The sequence below is a fragment of the Mastigoproctus giganteus genome, chromosome 6 (assembly GCF_048544385.1).
Source record: "Mastigoproctus giganteus isolate SK-2022 chromosome 6, ASM4854438v1, whole genome shotgun sequence".
Taxonomy (NCBI): domain Eukaryota; kingdom Metazoa; phylum Arthropoda; class Arachnida; order Uropygi; family Thelyphonidae; genus Mastigoproctus; species Mastigoproctus giganteus.
Genome location: NC_143580.1, coordinates 209,046,422 through 209,071,777, shown reverse-complemented (window position 1 = coordinate 209,071,777; position 25,356 = coordinate 209,046,422). Strand labels below are relative to the sequence as shown.

Sequence of the window (25,356 nt, the reverse complement as noted above, 5' to 3'; positions counted from 1 at the left end):
ACTACCCCTCCCCTTATCTCTACTATGGCAGGAGCCTCCGTAGCCAGGTGAGAAGGAGCAAGCAGTGTGCAGCACACGCTTCTTGATTAGACCGGCGTTCGAGCCCATCACCACCAAATACGGAGGATGCGGAAAGGTCAAGGAATGACCACCGCATATCCCGGAGCAATATGGCCTTAGTTGTAATGCTCCTAAAAACCAACCAAACAAACAAACAAACCCTATCTCTACAATCATACAGAACGATTGATATCTTTCGAGGTATTGATGGGCATTATGGTGAGATCCAGTCTTCCTTACATTTTGAAGGTACAGATATAAAATGGTGTTTGCAGGCTAGATAGTTCATCGGACCGAATCTGTAGCCAAATAATGTATATTTTTTGTATATCGGACCAAATAAGGGAGTCCAAGTAGTGTGAATACAAGGAATACTGTCAAGGTCACATTATGTAAAGAAGCTGGGTATATTCTTGCCATGCGTATGCCATATCCAAAAATTTCATTACTTTACATGTCATCCCCATCTTTTCTTACTACCGAATACATAATGAATAGTCAAACTAACAGAAGAAACTTATCTACAAAAAGATCCAAACTTCCTAAATACTTCTTCAATCATTTCACAAATATACATGGTCTCAGTACCAATCATAACGATGTCCATTTCGACTTACAGTCTGCCAAGTTCCAAATAATTTTTCTAAAGGAAGCTCAATGATAGGCTGATAAAAACTAGGTTTTCTCTTTCGTTCTCAGCATTACTTTTCATCTAAATACCTGAGTGGATTGCTGGGTGGTTGCAGAGTAAGCAAAAGGCAGAGAGTTTTGATTAATGGATATTCTTCAGTTAGTGTAACGTCACAAGTGGGCAACACTCAAGGATCGATTCTTGGACAACTGTTTTTTCTGATTTTCTTATACGACACCAATGAAGGAATAGAAGGCGTGATGTCACAATTTATAAACAGCATAAAGATTAGTAGAAACATTAATTATCAATGTCAAGCAGCACTCCTTCAAGATGATTTAAACAGTGCAAGGTCTTACACCTGGGGAATAGCAACCCCAAAATAAATTATACACTTGGTGGGGCTGAAATAAAAACAGACAGGAAGAAAGTATCTGGGAGGTATGGTATGGGCAAATATGATGTTCTCTAAGAAGTGTAAATGGGCACCAGGAAAGTTCTTGGTGTCTCCCCATTTCTACAGGATAATGGTCAATGATGTCTCAAACATTATCCTGTAGAGATAAAGTCACAATCCCACTGAAAAAGGCAATTATAAGGCCATATTTGGAATACTATGTATGACAAAAAGACATTGATATAGACAAAAAGATATAGAACTTGTATGACAAAAAGACATTGAACTTCTTGAAATAGCCCAGACAGGAAATGCGTCAGGTGAGATCGGTAAAAGGTGATCATATGAGGCCTCATTATATGGACTACAGAGGCTGGCAAACAGGCCCTCAAAGGTAACCTGACTGAGGTATATAAGGGTCTGAGAAAGATTAGTAAAATGAATGAAGGTGGAATTTTGACTGTTAGATATAATTCCAGAATAGTGGCCATAAATTCAAATTACAACGGAAGAGGTTTTTAAAAGAAATCTTCCTACTAGACTGTAGGAAGATTTCTTTTAGACAGGTGAGTCGTTGATTGCTTGAAAAAGTTAACTCGCATGTAGTTGAAGCTGACAGTTTGAATAAATTGAAAAGTCAACTGGATAATTGTGAGGAGGAAAGCACATAATTAATATTTTCTTACAGTTTTTTTTTTTTTTCTAGTCCAGCAAAAGACTGTGCCATGCAGCATGTTTTTGCCATATAGTGAATACTATTACCATTACCTACTTGCTCTGTACAAAACTGAAAGAGAGATGCCCCCAAAACCACTCTCATGCTTCTAGTCATTCAAAAAAAGCCAGTTCGGTTATTAACAACCTGTTACTAATGCCTTTTCCATAGATACACCAGTAGGGATTGATCTTCTGAATTGGCTTCTATAACTCCCACTCTCTCTTCGAAACCAGTCCAAACACATGCCACACCCAATCAGCATCCTTTAACCATTCAACTTCAAATCCAGAGAACAAATTTTTCTTCTAGTTCAGTAATTCGTTCAACTCCTGTTTTTTTGAACAGATTCCCTTTATATGTACTCCCTGAGAATTACAATCTACACGAATTCATCTCTAATATTAAAAAGTATCTTTTTTTCATCTTCTCAACCTTAAACCCATACACAGTACTTAGTATCATAGATTCTAATACTTCTCAAAGTTGGAGTTTTAATTAAAAAAAAAAAAAAAAAAAAAAGTTTTTTCAATGATTTGTCTATAAAGGTTAGTGTTCAGGGTTGAATTACCATAGATCAGCAATTAAGGAATTGATGCTAAATGCTCATTAAATTGAAGCTGCAGTCTCTCAAAGCAGAAAGAGCAATGTAATACTACTGTCAGCTAAACAATAACTTATTTAATAAACTTAAACAGCCAAAAAGCCAATATTAAAAGCCTAATGAATGTAATAATTAATACACAATTTATTAGGTATTAATTATTACAATCATTTAAAAGCAATAATATAAAAAATATACATGAAGATAGTGATTTCAAATAATGATCAAAAAATTTATTAATATGAAAAGAACACATAACAAACATTACATAGTAGTTTGAGAATTCAACACGTGCACAATGAAAAAATATAAACCTGAAAAACTTAAGGAACATAACTTCCAGGGACATAAAAATACATTACCAATGCATCTGCAGCATCTATGTTACTTCTTTGAATGGCTACAATAAGGGCAGTGCAGTCATTACTATCAAATAAATCCAAAGAAACTTTATGAGGCAATAGTATATCTACTGCTTTCCTGCCTTTGCATTCAGATGCAAGATGAAGTGCTGTTGACAAAACTAGAAATTAAAAAGTTAATATTATATATATATGAAGTTTAAAGAGCAAGAACAGAAACAGACAAAGACTTAGATTTTCAAACTAATATTATGTAATATAGTGACAATTTAGCTACATGACATTTCCAATTTAATCTAAAAACAGTATCTAATAAAAAAAAAAAAAAACATAAAAATAATTCAAAAAATGTGAGCATTGCTGGACAACTTTAACATCTGGATTACAAGAATGAAGTGTTACAGCTTTAGTTATTTATTTTATTTTTTGTATGCATAGGAAAAAAAAGTGAGGGATATAAAATTTACCATGTTTCCCATCAATATTTTAACATGAATTAACAGAAGGTGAAAGGAAGGGTATTAAGCAAATGTTTTTATATAAGCATATTTCATTTTGCAAGTGTGATTTTTTAATCCCTTTTAGTAGTAGTAGTAACAGCAAATGATACAAGAAAGCAAATACATATAGCTTCAGCCAGGGAAAAGAAAAAAAAAAAAAAAAACTTGTCCACACCCTCCGAGAATTCTTTTAGTTCTGCCTTGAATTAATTCAACCCATCCACTCCCTTAAAAACAGATAGAAGCCTGTTCCATCAATCAAACACCCACTAACTGAAGGAAAAATTCTGGATATCTATCCAGCAACCATCCTTTCCCAACTTGAATTTATGCCCCTTAATGTGTGTAGTGTCAGTGGAAGAATACCATTAGCGTTCAGCTTACTCAATTCAGTCAAGGCTTTAAACACCTCAATCAGATCTCCCAGCAGGTGCTTGGTCTCAAGACTCTGCAATTTACAGAACTGAATCCTTTCTAGGTAAGAGCACCTTCTGTTCCCTTTACCAATCTGGTTGTCCTTCTCAGCATCCATTCCAGCTGATCTACTTCTTTCATAAAGTGAGGCCTCCAGAACATGTATACAGTACTCCAGATTTGGCCAAACTATGGGGATAATATACAAGGGGATAATCATATGCTTATCCATGCTAGAAAAGTTTCTGTATGTCATTAACAAAAGCTGGCAGCATGTCTGCACTCTCAGAGAATTTTATATCTCCCTGCAAAATTACTCCCAGCTCTTTATCATTCTCCACTACCCAGAGTGTAGTACCATACAGTTGATAAGTTACTCTAGAGTTACTGCTACCCATGTGTAGTATCATGTATTTGTCAATGTTAAACTTCAACTAAACTTCTCAGCCCATTGACTCAATTTTCAAATCTTCTTGTAGTAGCTCACACTGATGATTATTGTTAACCTGCCAACCTTTACATCATCAGCAAACTTACACATTAAGCCTGATATATCTTCATCAATATTATTGATAAATATTGCAAACAACAATGGACACAGCACTGAACCCTAAAGAACTCCACTAATAATATTAGAGAGCAGCAGTGCCCACTGATAACCACTCTCTGTCTTCTTCCACTTAACCATCTCTTTAACCAATAGCAGTAACTTGCCATTAATGCAAAATTTCTCCAGTCTGTACAGTAGTATTTTATGTGCAACAGTATCAAAAGCCTTCCTGAAATCCAAGTATATACGAGGGTGGTTCAAGAAAGAATCGCCCTGACCTAGCTGCAGATGTGCTAAACTGTTGATCCTTGGCACAGGTTTTAGTCTTTCTCCACATAGCCACCGTGCAGATTAGACATTTTTTTCCATCGATGGATGCGGCTACGGATACCATTTTTGTAGAATTGGCGAGTTTGGTCTTTGAATCATGACTCTTTGCATAAATGCCTGTATGCCTGTCCCAATGGTCCTGCATTACTTCAACTAGTCATTCCAATACTTTCCATGGAACAGTCATTACACATATAGGTTTGTAATTACTCGTGTCACTGTTATATACCTCTTCATGAATTGGGGATACATTTGCACATCTTCAGTCTATATGGACCTCCCTAGAATACAAGGATGCTCTGAAAATTATGCCTAATGGTTTACTTACCAACTTTCCTGCCTCCCTTAAGATGATTGCATAGATCCCATCCACCTCAGGTGCCTCTTTTATGTTCAGCTTCAACAATTCATTTTCCACTATCCTTTCAGTTATTACAAAGTCATTTAGCTATCGGGTGGAGTTCGATAAACTTCTGGCATCTCCTCCCCAAAAGAATTCCTCATGTGTGAATGTAAATGCAAAATACCTATTCAATTTGTCAGCAACCTGAGCAAGTTCATCAACAGTTAAACTCATTGATATCAAGTGGCCCAATTTCATACAATCCCTTCATTCTACTGTTAATTTTAAGCAAAGAAGTCTTTGCTGCTTTCCTTTGCATTCTCTGCCAGAGACTTCTCTTAATCTGCGTTGGCTTGTCCTTTGTCACTTGATTACAAACTAATTTATATCTACCATAAGCTTCTGAATCACCTAATAATTTACATACACTCCATGCACTTTTTTTCTCTGCCACTTATCTCAATAGTTCATCTGACAACCATTTAGGTCTATACTTTTTAAATATTAAGTATTTCATCGTTAGTATGAAAAATTTAGTATCTTCCATGATTACTTCCCTGAATGCTTCCAATTTATTATTTGCTGTTGGTAACATCATCAACTGGTCCCACTGCAGTCACCATTACGAAAGAAAAAACCTTTCTCTTTACCCTTGACAGCAGTTGTCTTTAATTAAATTCAACATTAGTGGCTACCCATTGGGTCTTTTATCTGAAGATTCGTAATGCATGTAGAATCACTACTGATAACCAGATCAAGAGTACTGCTTCCTCTTGTTGCCTTTCTAACAAAGCTGCTGTAGAAAACAGTCAACCAAGAAATCTACAAAAGTCTTGCTAATGTGTGAGTGACCAACCCACAAATTCCAGTCAAAATCGGGAAAGATAAAATACCCCATTATCAGACGTTCGGATTTACAGGCCCATTCCATTTCTCTTTATAGTTGTTTGGTATACTCATCACATTCAATAGGTCTACAACATACTCCGACTATTGAATCAGTGCAGTGACTCAACACTGCACTGATCACTCATGTCAACTGTGTGACCCAGTCATCATAGATGATCAGTACTCCCCATCACTTATTTCTGAGTCACACCATGTCTTCGCTATCCCTACGTCTGCATTTGATCTTAATCGTACTTCAAATTCATGAAGGTTATTTACAATGCTCCTGGCATTAGTATACATGCACATGTTCTTACTCTTAGTTACCCTTAGACAGCCCATGTATTCACTTATTCCATGATGACCCAAAGCAGGGCCTGAAATTCTCAACACCTTACTTTCCAGGCTGCTGTATTTTCCAATAGAGACAGTGCAAGAATCACCTTCACCCCTGCCTGCTGCTTTGGTTAATCTATTTGTATGTATCCCGCCAAGCTAGCAGTTTTCTGACCCACCTATCACTGCCTCGATATCATCAGCAAATATTCTCGCACCCTTCTATTTAAGTGTATCCCATCCTTGTAAAAAGTCTTTCCTATTTACAAGTATAGACCATGCCAAGAAAAATTCTATCCCTTGAGCCTTACACATTCGCCTCATAGGTAAATTGATTGACAAAGCTCAACATGTACTCCTTCCTCTCGTGTTTGGACAAAATTGCAGACCCTTTCAAATTCAATCCTAACTCGCAACTTTTTCTCAACGTTGTCTTGTACCAGTTAAGTAAGTCAACTGATGTCCTACTCTTAACATGAATAATACCAATGTGTACAATGGTATCACCTTTTGAAAATATCTGCTCTACGTGAACTACTAGGTGCCTCCGTAGCCAGGTGGGAAGGAGCAGCAGTGTGTAGCACACACTTCTTGATTAGACCGGGGTTCGAGCCTGTCACTACCAAATACGGAGGATGTGGAAAGGTCAAGGGAATGACCACCGCATATTATGGAGCAATATAGCCTTAGTTGCTAATGCTCCTAAAAACCAAATAACAAACAAACAAACGCGAACTACTTTTACTCCCAGGCAGACATACACTGGTCCTATTCCACCTATCCTTCTTGCAATATATTTCCAGTTTCCCTAACAGAGTCACCAACAATAATAACCACCTCATGTGGGACCAGCATGTACTGTCTTGAAGACTGCCACTCTGTTGACTGATGTATAAGTGTGAGCTCTGGTGTCGAGATGGAAATCTGAGAGAGCTTGTTGATGTGCCCTTCATTTTAAATCCTTCGAGGGCATCTATTCTACTCTTCAAACTCTCATGAACACCTATCAGAATGCTGAGTTGGCACCTAATTTTTTCACACTCTCTGCACCAAACACACAAAGACCCCCGTTGACTGTACCGCGTTCCATTCCAGAAAGTTGGCAAACATTGTACAAGTTGCACATTTTATTACGCCACAACTCGTAGGACAATTGTCCCCCTTTGGTTCTTCTGCCCGAGCAACAACACCCCAGCTACTTTGTGCTTGTTGCTGAGCTGCTCTAGTCTGGGGTATGATTTCCATTTAAATACAATTTAACTGATCAACAATGAAAATTAATAAAATTAATCGACAGCATTACACTAAGCCAATAGCTGTCTAAATGCATCAATATGTCTTACTCTATACTATAACAATTTAGTTTTAAATTAACGATATCCTTACTAAATGGAAAATTTATTTACCTAATATATATATATATATAGATATATATATATATGTATGTGTGTTCTAATAATATTAATTTAATTAAGTATGCATAAATGGATGTGAAACTATACGGTGAGGAAAGTAGAAAAAGAAGAGTAGTAGATTAGTGAAAGAATGTTAATGTCCTAGAGGTTATGATGAATTAAGTAAATTATGGGCTGAATTGCCAAGCCAATATAAAGTGGGGGAACTGTAAAGTAAAATTAGTACAACAAAATGGTACAACAATGCAAAAAATGATTGAACTGATGTCAGCTGAAATAAATACTGATACATGATCAGGTATATCATCAGGAGATTACACCTGACCACGTACAGGAACTGCATTTCTATACTTGTCCATAGTAGTAGACGAAAAGTGAAAGACCAAAAAGAAATGAAAAGAAATTAGCATTTTCTAATACAGTATGGACAAAGTAGTTCCAATGCAGTGTAATTTATTTAGGTAAAAATAAGTATCGAGTTGGGATAAAAATGGTTAATATCAATATGTTTAATATAAATATGTCGAATTTAGTGTAGGATTTAATTTTGTGAAAATGAGAAATCAATGTATTTTACAAAACAGATTTGAAACAAGCAAATGATATAAGGGTGAAGTATTAAATTGAGGATGGGGAACGGAAAAAGGATTATTTAAATAAAGACGAAAAATAGCAATAGAAGTAAGATAGTAGAAGCATTCATTTCACCCTCGTATTACACTAATAGTTTAATGAATGGAAACAACTTTAGAATTAGACAAAAGAAAGATAAAAAGTATAGAAAAGTTATTGAATAACACTAAGGGCTCTGGCATTTGAAAGTGTTGGGAAAGTGTTATTGAAAGGGAAAATATGAGTGTCGAGACATGCCAAGAAATGAATCTAAAACGAAACTGAAAGTATGCTAAAACTGTGAAAGTATACGATACCTGGAGTATTTTAAGAAATGCACAGATAAAATGAGCTGGTGGAAAAAATAAACTCCGAGAGCTGAAATGCACAAATTCTGTAGAGTAGATGAATGCAAGCAGGCTTAAACCAAATGAGCAATATATCCATTTTTATCCCAACTCAATACGTACATTAAACCTATTGATATTAATCATTTTGATCCCAACTCAATACTTATTTTTACCTGATTAAATTACACTGCATTGGGGCTACCTCTTTTGCGTTGGGTTTCTTCTCGTTCCTTTTTGGCCTTTCAATTTTCTTCTATTACTATGGACAAGTTTAGAAATGCAGTTCCTGATACATGGTCAGGTGCAGTCCCCTGATGAAATCCTTGATCATATCAATATTTATTTCAGCTGACATAAGATCAATCATTTTTTGCATTACCTATATTAGACCATTAACTAAATATTTTTCCCCTATATCTGATGACAGCCTATATCTGATGACAGCTATTACGTCAATCCCCTACCGTCCATGTGATGTAATACAAAAATGTATAAATTATATTATACTGTTATAAAATAGTATTGATAATTTGACTATTGCTACAGTTTTTCATCAATAAGTGTTATGGAATTTTCTTTAGCAATACGCAACAAGTTGCAAAATCCTAAATGTATAGGCCGCGGGTAATTAAGATAACCGAGAATAGGCTAGCTTAAAGACCAGTAATGTATTAACTATAATATCTTTAGGTAAAAAACACCGGCACGGACAATGTTTAATTAGCCATCATGGCGAAAAACAATGACATTAATGAAGAACAAAGACGAGTTAAACCACAATAGAATGATAATACAAAAGAATAATAATATATATATATATATATAAATGCCTAACAAGTGATTAGAACCTTCAAGAGACTTATTTATCACAACTGAACCCTGCTGCTCCACTGCACTACTAGTTATGTGTTACAATATTCACAGCAAAACACGAACAGTGATATGTTTGGCTTTTCGGAAAGCTTTTGACGTTGTTTTACATGAAAACCTGCTGCACAAATTGGAGCAGTGAAGTATTAGGGGAAAGTTATGCTATGGATAAAGGAAAGGCTGAGTGGGAAAAGACAGAGTGGAACCATCAATAAGCACTCTTCGTGTTATTAGTGGATTCCCAAGAATTCAGTGCTGCTTCGATTATTATTTTCAATATTTATTAATGATACTGATGAAAGCATAAAAAGCTAAAGGTCTAGTTCTGCAGATGATACAAAGGGCTGGCAACTAGAACAAAAACTAGAAAAATTAGACAGATGGGATGAGAAGTGGTAAATTTAAGCTTAACACTGAAATATTCAAAGTACTGCAAATAAACCAACTGTTTGTAGACATAGGTTAGACCCAGGAGTAGCTGTCGATTCAGACATAATGTCTTTTTTTTTTTTTTTTTTTTTTTTTTTTTTTATGAGAACCCCAAACACGAGAGGTATTAGAACATATAGTACTTAGTACCGTGCTTGGGTTGGAGGTTGAGAAGACAAAAGAAGATATTTGTTGATATTGGACTTGAACTTCTGTAGATTGTAATTTTCAGGAAATACGTAAGAAGGAAGGTTGTTCCAGTAAACAGCAGTTGAATGAATAAATGAGGAAGATGAAAGGTTGGTTCTGTGGGTTTGAAGTTGGACAGTAAATGGATGTTGGCTGGTGGCGGCACGTGTTCGGACTGTTTTGAAAGAGAGAGCGGGAATTATAGAAGCCAATTTAGAAGAACAGTGCCCATGGCAGTATCTGTAGAAGAGGCATGCAGCAGAAACAGTGCGTCTATGAGAAAGCGAGTGGAGAGACTCTGTTAGAGATGAATCATTAATTAACCTAACTGCCCTCTTCTGAATGGAATCAAGAAGCCTGAGAGAGGTTTTGGGGGCACCACCCCAGATGTGGGAACAATATTCCATGGCAGGGCGGATTTGCGATTTATACAGAGTGAGCAGCTGTTCGGAAGAAAAGTAACGCCGAGAGCGAAAGAGAAAACCAAGTTTTTTAGATGCAGAGGAAGCAATATTTGTAATATGCTTGTGCCAAGAGAGATAAGAAGTCAGGGTAATCCCCAAAAGAGATATATCATTTTGCCTAGAAATCGGAGTGTCACTAAAGATAAGCATAGGAGCAGAAGAATCCTTTTTGCGAGATATAAGACAAGACTGAGTTTTAGAAGGGTTGAAATCAACTAAGTTGTCTTTGCCCCACTGGAGAATTACCTGAAGATCGGCATTTAAGGAACTGGCAGCAGATTGAGCTGGACAAGGTTTCTCAAAATGGAAAGTTGAATGCAATGTGCTATCATCGGCAAAACTATGGATAGGATTTCCAGTCAATGGAAGAAGGTCATTGATATTCAAGAGGAAAAGAGTGGGGGAAAGAACTGAACCTTGGGGGACACCGGCATTAGTGGAGAAGTTAGAAGACAGAGAGCCATCTACCATCACCCTCAGTGAGCGATCAGAGAGAAAACTGGATAACCAATTACTAAAAACAGTTCGCAAACCATAAGATGGAAGCTTGTTTAGAAGACCTTTATGCCAAAGGCCTTTGAGATGTCAAGAGCAACTACTTGTGTTTCACCGAACCTTTCCATTGAATTAGTCCATAAATTGGTAACATAAGCCAGAATATCACCAGTGGATCGACACTGACGGAATCCATACTGGCGATCGTTGATCAGACAGAAGGTTTCTAGGTAGTTTAAGAGTTGGCAGTTAATTGATTTCTCCATTACTTTAGAAAGAGTAGAAGTAATTGCAATGGGACGATAATTGGATGGGAGGGATTTGTCACCCTTTTTAGGAACTGGCTGGATATGAGCAAATTTAAAAGCAGAAGGAAAAACACCTTTGGAATAAGAAAGTGAAAAAAGGCGGCAAAGAATAGGAGTAAGTTCAGGAGCACAGGTTTTGAGAACAAGTGGAGAAATACCATCAGGACCTGGAGCTTTCTTAGCATCAAGATTCATCAAAATCCTTCTGATATCCTTTTGACGGAAGACCACAGGAGGCACTGAAAGGAGCGTGTTAGGAATGGTGGGAGGTGTTTTACCAAGATCATTAATACAGGAGCTCGAAGAAAAATGGGATGCTAGCAGGTCAGCTTTATCCTTGGCTGAAGGGACAACAGAACCATCTGGTTTGGACAGAGGTGGGAGCAGAGATGGGCAAAAGTTGCGGCCAATAGCTTTGGCAAGAGACCAGAATGCTCGGCTACCATTAGGGCAAGACGCAAGTTTTCTACTCTTAACCTGTTCAAACTCTAGTTTGGACTGATTAATAACTGCTTTACAATTGTTGCGAGCTTTGGTGTAGGCAGAAAATGAAACTGAAGAATTAGAAACAAGCCAATTACGATATGCAACATTCTTCTCTTGGACAGCCTTAGCACATTTATTGGAAAACCAAGGTTTAGATAAAGGACGAGATTTTAAAGTGGAGTGTGGGATAAAGGATTCCATTCCTGCAAGAATAATTTCACTGACACGATCTGAGCAAACATTGACATCAGATGTTTTGAAACAGTAATCAGACCAAGGAAAAGAAGAAAAGAAGTCTCGCAGGTCATCCCATTTTGCATTCTTGTAATGCCAAACAATACGAGGTTGGGAATAGCCATGAGATAAAGGCTCCATTGGAGAAGAGACAATCACCAAGTTGTGATCTGAAGTGCCTAAAGGACCTCTCACTTCGACCACGTACTTAGAAGGGTTGTTTGTGAGAAAAAGATCATGTGTGTTGGCTTTTTGATTAGCATTGTCCAGTATTCTTGTAGGTAAATGAACAATCTGTGCTAGGTCATTGGTAATTACAAAAGCCTCAGCATCTCGACCTGCTGGGTCGGTGTGACTAGAAAACGGAAGCTAGCTGGAGTTGTGAACGTTAAAATCACCAAGGAAAATTACCTCACTGTTAGGAAAGTTGGACTGGAGAAAGTCAAGTTGCAAAGAGAGCAAGTCAAAGAGCTCCAAGTGATTAGTGGAGTTGGGAGAACGGTAGAGACAACAGATGATTGTCTGTACAGATACTGAGCAGTACACATGAGCTGCTAAGGTAACTGATGGAATTTTATCAATAGCATATAGTAATTTTTCCAAGAGTTATATAAGGGAAGTAATTATTCTTCTGTGTAAGTCAAGTTTTGCTTATATCTTGAATAATGCATATAGGTCTGGTACCTTCATGTTAAGAAGGATGTGGATCTGCTAGGCAAGTGCAGAGGAGAATAACAATATTAGTGAGGGTGGAAACAAGGGAGCAATCTTATAGCATATAGTAATTTTTCCAGGAGTTATATAAGGAAGTAATTATTCTTCTGTATAAGCCAAGTGTTGCTTATATCTTGAATAATGCATACAGGTCTGGTAACTTCATGTTAAGAAGGATGTGGATCTGCTAGGCAGGTGCAGAAGAGAATAACAATATTAGTGAGGGTGGAAACAAGGGAGCAATCTTATAGCATATAGTAATTTTTCCAGGAGTTATATAAGGAAGTAATTATTCTTCTGTATAAGCCAAGTTTTGCTTATATCTTGAATAATGCATACAGGTCTGGTAACTTCATGTTAAAAAGGATGTGGATCTGCTAGACAGGTGCAGAGGAGAACAACAAAATTAGTGAGGGTGGAAAAAAGGGAGCAATCTTATAGTTTACTAATAAAAGACTCCAATTCTGCACCTGTGAGATCTGATTGAGATGAAAAATCCTGAATGGACTGAATAAGCTATATGTTGATGGCATCTTTACTCTTGCTGGGGCAACACATATAAGGGAGCATAAATTAAAACTGATGAAAGATGGTTGCAGAACAGACATGTGATAATTTTCATTCAGCCATTTTTTTGAAAACCTTCCATCTGGTTTTTGGATGTGGGTGGTTTAAATAAATTCAAGGCTTTGTACTCTGTAAAACTGTTGGTAACCAGACAAAACAAACAGCTTCAGTTATACTGCAACTTACACAACAGCACAGTAGATAGCAGCTCACAAAAATAACTTCTTTACATTTGTTTTGTGCAAGTTGTCTCTATCAATCCCCTGCTATTTAAACAGTCCTAAAACAAACTTTCATAGCTGTCTTGTCCTTTAAAGTGGTCAAGTTTGACAAATACTAGTTTGTTCTGTGTGAGAATTAGGAGAATTGTTAAATCCTATTGGATTAAAAGAGACCTGCACACAGCTTAAAAAAATAAAGACGTATCACCCCTGTTCTAGCTTAATGACTGAAAGTTTCTACCTTTTTAATTCTAGAGCCTGTTTACTTCAGTAGTTTTGAAGAGGATATTTTACAGTTTTCAGAGCATAATTTGTTTAAATTTTAAGCAGATTCAATGTAACCCTTCATTTATCTTCAAATTAACAACGATAGTTTGAAGATAAATGGTCCATTTAATTTTACACAGCTTCAGAGTCAATTCGGTATTAATTAATGAAGAGAAATTTTAATCTGATACTCTTATTAACATTGTGCAGAATTCTTCTAATCTTTAATTAAAATACTAGTAATCTTTTGTATGTAGCACCACAAGATGTTGTGAAACCAGATGTAAGAACAACCCGAAAAAATATTAAATATCTTTATTGCAGGCAGTAATTGGTTACATGATCACCTGATGCAATAATACCCACAGCAGCGACAATGCTAGGGGTTTAATATTAAATAACTTATACAAGAAGAATTACTTAAAACATATAGTAGGACACAAAACGTATAATTACATATTTTACATATAAAATTAATATTAACATGTGAAATGAAGACACGTGAAAGGACGATGACAGTCACTCGGTTGAAGACGAAAGCTGGTCCCTGATGATGTGTCTTCTGTACGATTTGTCCTCTATGAACTTTTTGTAGTCCACATCTATCTCCTGGACGTTGTGGAGCAAGCATCTCTATATTAGCAGTACAGTCAGACCTTGTATAACACGTGTTTACATTACACGAATTCGATCATACACGATTTATAAATAGGGGAACGATATCTTATATAACACGAAAAGAATTCACTTATGCACGATTCGCCTTTGTGTTTACAAGAAATGGCAGTCGAACGCAGAATCACCCCAGCCGAATGCAACACGATAGGAATGAAGAGAAGATTCTGAAAATGTATTTGTGTTTTATATCAGTGAAGGGGAAACACATTTCACCATAATAACGTAAAAACCAACACAATTCCAGCTATCGATATAATCGCAAATGCAATTAGATGGAGCTTACTACCAGTTTATAACAGATTCCACTGGCAGAAACGCAACTGGAAATTGTTTTTATTGATTTATGGTAGTAACCCCTAGAAATGTGCTTTAGTAAAATGTGAGGTGTTAATTAATAGAGTTGTCTCTGTCTTTACGGTGTTGTTTATTCAGCTGCTACATGCACGCAGCTTTGTTTATGTGTATCAAGCGTGCCTCCTCATTTTGTAATTGTGCTTTATTCCCTAAAAATGAGTAAAATACTTAAAAAGAAGCGTTGGTGAAGACACTGAAGATTCAGAGACAAAAAGAAAAGCAATACGGATAAACAGAGGCGGACTGAGTCAAAAATTCTTACCTGGGAAAATTTATAGTGGCCTCACACTAGCGTTTGTGGCCAAAATCACACCGGCCCACCGGGGTTTCCCTGGTAAAGCTTATGGCCAGTCCGCCTCTGTCAATAGAGAAAAAATATGAAATTGTGAAACACTTTGAGCAAAATGAAAGACCATGTGATATTGCACGTGCTACAGGCCTAAATGAGGCAACGCCAAGAATTAGAAAGAATGCAGAGAAAATAAAAAACTTTCATAGCAGGAACAACTCAAAGTGTAAATAAAATCCATTAGATTAAGACACAAGAATTGGAAGAGATGGAACGGCTGTCATCTGTTTGGATCGAAAATCAAGCAAAAAACAAGTTTTCTTATGATAGAAGCAAACATTTTAGCAACATTTTATTACGTAATAGTCGTAAAAACTACTTATATATTTTTTTACAACAATTATTTATTATATTATAATAAAATATAATATAATATAATAATAATAAATTATTTTATTTTTTATTACGTATTTTAATCGTTATAAAATACGTAAGTGTATTATTACGATTATTTATTGTGTCTGGTAATGTGTTTGGTTACCAATGTGTGTTTAATCTTGGGTGGTCGGCACCTAACCCTATTTTTCCCATAGGGCCTGTTGTTTATATTGCACGATTTTGCATTGCACGAGGGTTTTTAGGAACACAACTATCGTGCTATACGAGGACTGACTGTATTAGTAATTAACAGATATGACTAAAGGGAACAGGGTCGTAACAGATGAATAGAATGGGTTCTCATGGCAGATAAAAGATAAAATTCAGTTCCAGTTGGCAATTTCCTAAATGTAGTAATGCCTCAAATTAACAAAACAGAATATCATTTATTGAATAAACATACCAGCCTAACATTACAGGAAAACATAGTAAATTTTCATTATAACTCCTCTGTTTTTGTTATCACAATGTGTGATTCCAGTTAGTTTTGGCAATTTTTTGAATAAGACAAGATATTCACAAGAAACAGGATGCAATTCAGACTACAAACTCACTGTAAACCATATATCACTGGTGGGTGAACAGTATCAACTTTAAAATACTTTTCATTTTGAATAATCTGACATCAAATTACTGAGGATATACTGTACCAATTGAGAATAACATTTCATGTTATTATTTATTGGCGTTATCTATTTTTTTACCTTCAAGTATGGCATATTTTGCTCTGTCTTGCTGAATTTGTTCAAATATGAAAAATCTTTGCAATTATTTTATTTTATTTATTGTTTTTTATTAAATATACAAAATATTCACTGCTACAGTTCAAGCAATTCAGTTTCCGACCACAGCATTCCATGATATCGAGTTCCATTCCTCCACAATGAGCACAAGCACAAAAACCATCACATGCTAACCATATTTGTTGCAACTAAAACATTGCACTGGATTAGAAATGTGGCCACTTCCAAGATTGTTTGGTATAAGGAGATCCTCATATGTTACTATAGGAATGCTCTTCAACCAAAACTCACCCCCAACTTATCCAGTTAATCCATTAGGAAAAAAAGGTTAAAGTTAGTAAGGCAATATTATCCATAAAATTAAGAAGGAGCAGCGGTGCCTAGCACATGCTTCTTGATTAGACCGGGGTTTGAGCCCATCACCACCGAATACGGAGGATGGGGAAAGGTCAGAGAATAACCACCGCATATCCCGGAGCAATATAGCCTTAGTTGCTAATGCTCCTAAAAACCAAAAATAACATAACATAACTGCATTTGCCACGTCTCAGCCCATCTGCTCAACTTTTTTAGATCCTGTTGCAGCAGTGTACTGTCATTAGTGCCATTAACAACCCTGCCAACCTTCGCATTGGCTGCAAACTTGAACATTAAGCCTGAAATACCATCATGAATATCATTTATAAATACAGAAAACAACAATAGACCCAACACTGAACCCTGGGAGACTCCATTAATAACATTAGTCCATGAAGAGCAGTATCCATTGATTACCACTCTGTCTTCTCCCACTCAACCATCGCTTTATCCATAGCAGCAATTTTCCTCTAATGCCACACTGCTCCAATTTGTGCAGCCGTCTTCCATGTGCAACACTTTCAAAAACATTTCTAAGATCCAAATATATGATATCAAAATTATTCTTTGCATCCAGTTCCTTTGTGACTAAATCATAGTATTCAATCAAATTAGTCAGACGAGACATCACCTTAACAAACCCATGCTGTGTCCAAGCTATAACTGAAGTCTTGTCAAGATGATCCTGCAATGCTTCTTTAACAAGTGCCTTCATTAATTTCCCTGGAACAGAAGTTAAACTAACAGGTCTGTAATTACGTGTGTCTCCCTTTGATCTTCCTTTGTGGATTAGGGTCACATTTGCACATCTCCAGTCCATGCCAGCCACTATAATAAATTCTGTATTTTTAAAAATATTAATCCTCTGAGTCCAGGGAAGCTCTCATAATTATAGCTAAGCGTTTGCTTACTTCCTTTGCCGCCTGCTTTAATATAACTGGATAGATTCTATCCACCCTAGGTGCCTTTCTTGTGTTTATCTTGAACAATTTCTCCTGAACTTTACTATCAATTATTACAAGATTATCTAGCTTACTGCCAGAGTTGAGTACACCTTTGGCATTTCTCTCCCTGAATAACTCCTCATGTGTGAATGTCGACGTAAAATATTCATTTAGTTTGTTAGCTACCTGAGCAGGATCATCAACAGTTGAACCATTGATATCAAGTGGACCAATCTGATTCATCCCCTTCCTTTTAGAGTTTACATCAGAAAAAAAAACTCTTTGCTGTTTTTCTTTGCATCCTTTGCCAAAGATTTCTTGTAATCAGCCTTCACCTGCCTGACATCCTTTCTAACTTGGTTACAGACCAGCTTATATTTATCATAGGCTTCCATGTCACCCATTAATTTATATGCATCTCATGCATTTTTCTTCTCTGTCACATGTCTAATTAGTTCATCTGACATCCATTTAGGCCTAAATCTCAAACAATATTTCTTTCTTGGTATGAAAAGCCTAGTGGCTTCCAAGATTAACTCTTTGAATGCTTCCCATTTTGAATTTGCTGTTGGTTGTCTATACGGTGGAACCAATATCATCAGTTGATTCCACCATATAAAATTTAAATACTGTCTCAGACCACCGTAATAACCTTTACGAAAGCAAAAACCCTTCCCTTTACCCTTGATGGTAGTTAGAGTAAATACCACTTCAGCACACTGTGATCGCTAGCAACTAGTGGTTCCTTTATCTGCAATTTGTCATGCATGAAGAATCACTACTGATAATGAGATCAAGAGTATTACTCCCTCTAGTTGCCTCCGGAACAAGCTGCTGTAGAAAACAATCATCCAATAAATCCACAAAAGAGTTGATAGTGTGTGAGTCACCAACCCACAAATTCCAGTCAATATCCGGGAAATTAAAACCCCCATTATGAGACACTCTAATTTACTGGCCCACTCTATTTCTCTGCACAATTGCTCATTATACTCATCACATTCATTAGGCCTATAACACACACCTACTCTCATTTTTCCTTTCCCAGTGCTTATGTCACACCAAACAGATTCAACATTGCATTGTCCACCAGCATCAATTGGATGCACTTGCTTAAATTTTATGTGTTTCTTAACTAACAGCATTACCCCTACTCCCTTCCTGTCCTGTCTATCCTTTCTGCGGCGCCTCCGCGTAGCCAGGCAGGCAGGAGCGGCAGTGTGTAGCACATGCTTCTTGATTAGACCGGGATTCGAGCCCGTGCCCACCAAATATGGAGGATGTGGAAAGGTCAGGAAATGACCACCGCATATGGCCTTAGTTGCTAATGCTACTAAAAAAACCATCCTTTCTGTACACGTTGTACTCCCCAAATTCCAGTTCTGCACTGCTTATGTCTGTGTGACCCCCATTTGTCTGATATCCCAACAATATCTGCCTTTGTTGTCTTGACTAGCACTTAAAGCTCATATTTATTAACTATACTCCTAGCATTGTGGTACATGCAAGTATACATGCACCTGTTTCTACTCTTAGTTACCCTAACACAGCCCATGTATTTACTTGTTCCACTATGACTCCCAGCAGCCCTGGAAATTCCCATTGCCTTACTTTCCAGGCTGCTGCTCAATTGCATTTCAATAGAAGTTATGCAGCGGCTACTGTTAATCTATTAGTCCATGTATCCCCCCAAGCTAGCAGTTTTCTGACCCACCTAACTCTGCCTCAATAATGTAAAAATTTTGAAAACTTGAATAATGTAAAAATTTTCCTGTATTGGTGGGTTTAGGATATATTTTAAAATGTATGCTATAATTGACTATTGCAAGCATAAAATTAAGAAAATTTATAGAATTCTCTCCTACTTTTTCTTCCTCTAAAGTAAATTTAAGTCTTAAATGTATATTATTAAAAGAATCCATACGGTTATTTACAATATTTTCATGTGAAAGAACAAGGATATCATCTAGGTACCTACCATGAAATGTTAAATTAGGAATGAACGAACTTAAATGTAATTGTTCAATATTGTTAAGATATGTTTCATCCACCAGGCCACTCAGGCTATGTCCCATTGGAAAACCAAAATTTTGTCTATAACTGTTCAATTGAAAATCAATATAATTGCCTGAATGAGAAATCTAATTAAATGAAAAATTTCAGTTACTGGAATTCTGTATTTTTAAAAATACAGAATTTAATATTGTGGCACACCATACAAGTAAACTCAACACAATGTATTGAAGATGAAAAACTCCTCAATCTCTAACATGGAACGTACCACATAGTTTATAGCATTGCATGTGGGGAATGTAACTCTTTTTACATTGGTGCTATCCAAAATTACTTTTCAAAGCAAATACAACAGCACCAGGCATCAGTGAGGGCAAAAAGGACAGGTGCTTGTGAACTTTCCTTTCATGCCATCCATGAGAACCATGTTTTTCTTTTTAACGAAGTTAAAGTTATTAATATTCAAAATGAATAAATGAAACTCTTATTAGCTGAAACACTTGAAATGAAGTTAAATTTTCGTTCTATAAATGTTCGTAGACCATACATCATTTCAGATTCACTGACCTTTACGCACATGTGTGAATAGTGGTATTCACATTGGTTAACAAAAATAATCTTGAAACAGGATAGTATTAAATTTGTTTATAAGAGAGTGGATATTGTTCAGTTTGTCATTTTATTTCTTGTGAGCACGGATTTCAACCTAAATAACTTAGTCACTTATAAACAAGTTTAACTAAAAATAACGAGGAAAATTTGACAATTGTCTTCAATTCCCGGTCTGTGATTGCGAGTTGGTTTGGTCATGGGTGGTTCGGGATGCTTTGACTATGCTTCGCTTTTCCTTTCTTAGCAGTTGATAGATAATGTGAATTGATCACAAGAGTTGTTTTTTTAATAAAACTGTATGTATTAATAAGAAATTTTATGGATAATATCACACTGCTAACTTTAACCTTTTTTTCATAATGGATTAACTGGATAAGGTGGGGATGAGTGTTGATTGAAGAGCATTCCTATAGTAAGGTATGAGAATTTCTCTAATATTTAACAATATTATTGAACTAGGAAGTACTGAACTTTATTGTTCTTGTCTTTAGCAATTTAAAGATTGTTTAGATATTCTGATGACTTGATGGAAGTAGGAGTGTTAAATGTGAGGATAAGAATTCTAGTTGAGACTTGCATGAGTATCCTCTTTTTTTTTAGGTGTTTCAAGGAAATTCCATTCAGCAATTATGATATTAAATATTAGGTGTTCTGTGTAGTGTTAATTAGAATACCTCGATGAAATGTTGCTTGGATGAACAGTTCTGAAGGTCATAAAATGAGAAGGGTTCTACTAAGGAGACTCTGATCCAAGTCTTTCACTGATTTTGGAGAATCTTCGAACCCTTCAAGACCCTTCTGAATGAAGAAGGGTAACACTTTACAAACTTTCTTTTCTTCTGTTGAATGCATAACAATACAAAGCACAGGAGACAGTGCAACTTCAGTTCAGTGCTTCTTAGTACTTAGGTTATAGTAGTAATGGATGCAAGAAAGCAATCATATGAGCTTATGTATCTTCAGCCAAAAAAAACCAATTTCATACATCCATTCCCTCTAAAAATTTGTCCAGTTCCTCCTTGAATTTATTTAAACTATCAACTTCCATAACGACAAATGGAAGTTTGTTCCAGCAATTAATCACCTGCTGGCTAAAGGCAAATTTCTGCACATCTATTCTACAACTGTCTTTCATCAATTTGAATTTATGACCCCTCAGTTCCAAACCTGAGAAAGCAAAAGAATCCCATCAGAATTGAGCCTCCTCAACCCATTAAGGCCTTATACACCTCAATCAGATCACCTCGCAGGTGCCTAGTCTCCAGCCACTGCAATTTACAGTTCTTAAACCTTTCTTGGTAAGAAGACCCCTCTGTTCCCCTTAGCAATCTTGTTTCCCTTCTCTGTGAACGCTCAAGTAACTCTACATCCTTCCTAAAATTAGGCCTCCAGACCTGGACGCAGTACTCAAGACGTGGCCTGACCATTGTCTTATACAGAAGGACAATCACCTCCTTTTCCCCTGTTATCAAAATTTCTATATATCTTTGACAAAAACCCCATGACCTGCACTGGCAGCCTGTCTGCATTGCTCAGAAAACTTCATATCTGACTGCACAATTACTCCCATTTCTTCCTTATTCAGGAAGGGACCTGCTAAAGATCCAAAAAGAATTAGGAAACTTTTAAATTATCCATTGGAGTAAGATAAAAAAAAAATTGGATCTTTAAGGTTCTGCACCCACCACAGAAAACTACGAGGCGACACCCACTTACAAACTAACTAGCCAGTACGGTACATGCAAGTAGGACAGAGTTACCTTGATACCATACCCATACATTTCAATAGATCTTGTTCTTGTCCTAGAACCAAAAGGAAGGAGAGCTACTGAAGTGTAGTTGACCCTAACAAGTGGCCTGGCCAGCCATGTGAACCTGAAAAGGCCAACACAGAACAACCTGTTCTGGCTGAAGCAGGGAATTTCTGCAGAGTTATTCTCCATCCTGCTTCCCTAATAGGGTTATCATTAGATTAATTCATATTATCTGACAATAATTCTGACTTCACCTCCCCTCCACACCTTTCTGGGTGTGCTAACCTTTATAGTAACAAAACTCTTTTGCAGACAACTCTTTTGTGGAATTCTTTTTCATACTTAATATCCATGGAAGCCTAATATCTTCAAAAGCAGTAATAAACAGTATTTCATGTGTAACATGAACTAAAAAGCAATGAGAAAAAATTTAATGGAACATTTTATGCCCCAAAGGTTCTGCAATATGTATTTCAAAAATCAACCCAATGACAGTGGTACTCAAAGTGTGGTCCATGGACCGGTGCCGGTCCGCGAAGAATTGAAAATAAAAGAAGAAACTGGTCCTTCACCACAGAGAGTTTGAGAAGAACTGCAATAGACTATTCCAAATTTTGGGTATTTCTTAATCCATATTTAGATACTGTCAATAACCTCAAACCTTTATCCCAGAATTTTTTTTTATAGATTTATCCCACCTAAAAAAAAAAAAAAAAAAAAAGTTAAAAAGTTAAGATTTTCCCCTATCCTTTTCTTGTTAAAAATCTCTTTCGGTAAAGAAATCTACAATCTACACTAGTCTAAAACCGTGTTAACTAACTTTAATAATACCGAAAAAAGTTGGACAAATAGTCAAACAGTTGGCTAAAAAATTTAAAAAACCAAACCACTTACAGGTGCCACTAAACAAGAAATCCTGCATCTATAATTAAAATATTCTACTAAACATTCACATCTACAGTAAAGATATAATCCAAAAGGGTTTTATTTCAAAATATAAATTTCCAGAACAAACATATCCCACTGTTAATTCAAATGGACATACATTCAGGTTAAACATCTTATAACTGAATATACGAGGTGCAAGCCAAAAAAGTCTCTAGAGTACTAACTACATGTGGTATAACAGTGTGTCCTTAGATACCAATGAACTAATTCACTGTCAGTTAATGCAGCAAGTTTTACACCAATAGACTACTGTACTTTTGTGCAATTAGCATTTAAATATGTTTTGTGCTGCTGAGTGTGTTTTGCAATTTTTTTAGCAGAATAAGATGGTATACATTAAGAAACAATGAATTTGCATCACATTTTGTCAAAAACTTGTAAAAGAGAGCTTCAGAGTGCTACAAAATGCTGAAACAAGTGTGTAGTGGTGGTAATGATGCTATGGATAGAACAAAAATGTTTCAATGATATTTGTGTTTCCAAATAAAATATGAAAAATTGCACAAGGTCATCTGTGGGGATAGCCAATGTGAAAGTAACGAAATTTATGACATCCTAGGCTTATCATATGGAAAATGCTGAAGTATTTTAATTCTGAAAATTTAAACCTGAGGCAGACTGCTACAAAATTTGTGCCCCATTTGCTGAAAGAGAAAGAGAAACAGAATCATCTTACTGTTTGCAGAGACCTGCAAGAAAAGGTTGGAGAGGACAGAAACTTCATTTCCAAGATACTGCAGAGATTCAAACAGAATTGCAGAAAGTGTTAGAAGGAATTGTGAAACAGGTATATACTTCAGATATACTTCAAAATATGAAACTAAAGTTAAGTTCAGAAACCTTTGGCTACTCAACCAGAAAACTTTTTTTTCTGCAGTGAGTTATATCTGACCTTCCATTTATGCCTTGGCCTAAAGCAAAATCACACAAACTCTGACAGTAGTTATATGAAAGAATAAAACCGAAAATGTAGAAAAATATTTCGCTGATTTTACAAAAAGTGACATTTATGAGGGCAGCCTTGGAAAATAAAATACTCTAAATCCCAACATTATAAATAGGGAGATGAATGCTGTATTTTATAGAGCAAATCATCAACTCAACATAAAAAACAAACAATATTTCTTCTAGAAAATAAAGTTTCCTCTGTCATTTACAGTCAAAGAGGCAACTTTCAAACTTTGAAAATAAAATGACGTGAAAATTCCTGGTGAGCAACAATTATACTAACAAAGATTTTTAAGTGTATTTGCAAATCCAGAAATTCAATTACATAAAGAACTCAAACTTTACCAATTATGATAGATGTTTGTTTTGTTATTTGGTTTTTAGGAGCAATAGCAACTAAGGCCATATTGCTCCGTAAATATGCGGTGGTCATTCCCTGAACTTTCCGCATCTTCCGTATTTGGTGGTTACGGGCTCAAACCACAGTCTAATCAAGAAGCATGTGCTATGCTCTACTACTCCTGCCCACCTGGCTATGGAGGAGCCTTATGATACATGCAATTATAGTTAATTAGATAGTATGAACCAGAGCTGTAGTGCTTAATGCGTTCTACGTTGGCCATACATGTATATAGCATAATAAAACCCTTTATACAGGCAATGCAATTTGGGATTAAGAACTACAATACATTATTTAATAAACTTAAGGACTGTAGACTTGGAGACAATGACAATTTATTCTTACTAGATGTTACCTCATTATATACGAATATAAACGTTGAATACACATATTATTTGGGATATGTTAAATAATAACTCGATACCGATTAATTATACGAAGCTTCCTGTTAAGGAAATTTTTCAATTAATTAACCTCTTAGTTGGGACAACTATATCACTTTTCAAGACAAAGTGTACAAACAAATTTCTGAGCAGATTAATATCGAAGATCAGTCTCTCAACGATTGAGCATATACATTTGACGCCTTTTTGACCCATAGCACATACTATGAAAGGTATTTAGACAATGTTCTAGATATTACCATTAGCATTAGTAGAGGCATGTGATGCAAGAAAGCGAGCTTATTCAGCATCAGCCAAAAAAAAAAAAAAAAAAAAAAAAGCACAACCACTACTCCCATTTTACCCCTCCGTTCGTTCGAAATACCTGTCCAGCTGAGCCTTAAATTTGTTTAAGCGATCAACTTCAACAACAAGTGATGGAAGTCTCTTGCACAAACCAACTGCCCGCAGGCTAAAGGCAAATTTCCGCACATCTATCCGACATCCGTCCTTCCTCAATTTGAATTTATGCCCTCTCAGGTGATTATTCTGAGCAAGAGGAAGAATTCCATCGGCATTGAGCATGCTCAAGCCATTCAAAGCCTATCAGATCACCTCGCCGATGCCTAGTCTCCAGACTCTGTAATTTGCAAAACTTAAGCCTTTCTTCGTAAGAGCAACCCTTTGTTCCGTTAACTAATCTCGTTGCCCTTCCCGGAACTCGTTCCAGCAGCTCTACATCCT

General features: G+C 36.3%; 1 protein-coding gene across 4 annotated transcripts in view; it reads right to left on the bottom strand.

Moving 5' to 3' along the window:
* LOC150084913 (poly [ADP-ribose] polymerase tankyrase-like) overlaps nt 1-25,356 on the bottom strand; it is a 1,170,388-nt gene that overhangs the window by 416,640 nt on the left and 728,392 nt on the right. For all 4 annotated transcript variants that reach the window (XM_090376702.1, XM_090376704.1, XM_090376701.1 and 1 more), the window contains one exon: nt 2,770-2,930. In XM_090376702.1, coding sequence (XP_090232828.1) covers nt 2,770-2,930 — 161 coding nt within the window. The remainder of the gene's footprint in view (nt 1-2,769; nt 2,931-25,356) is intronic.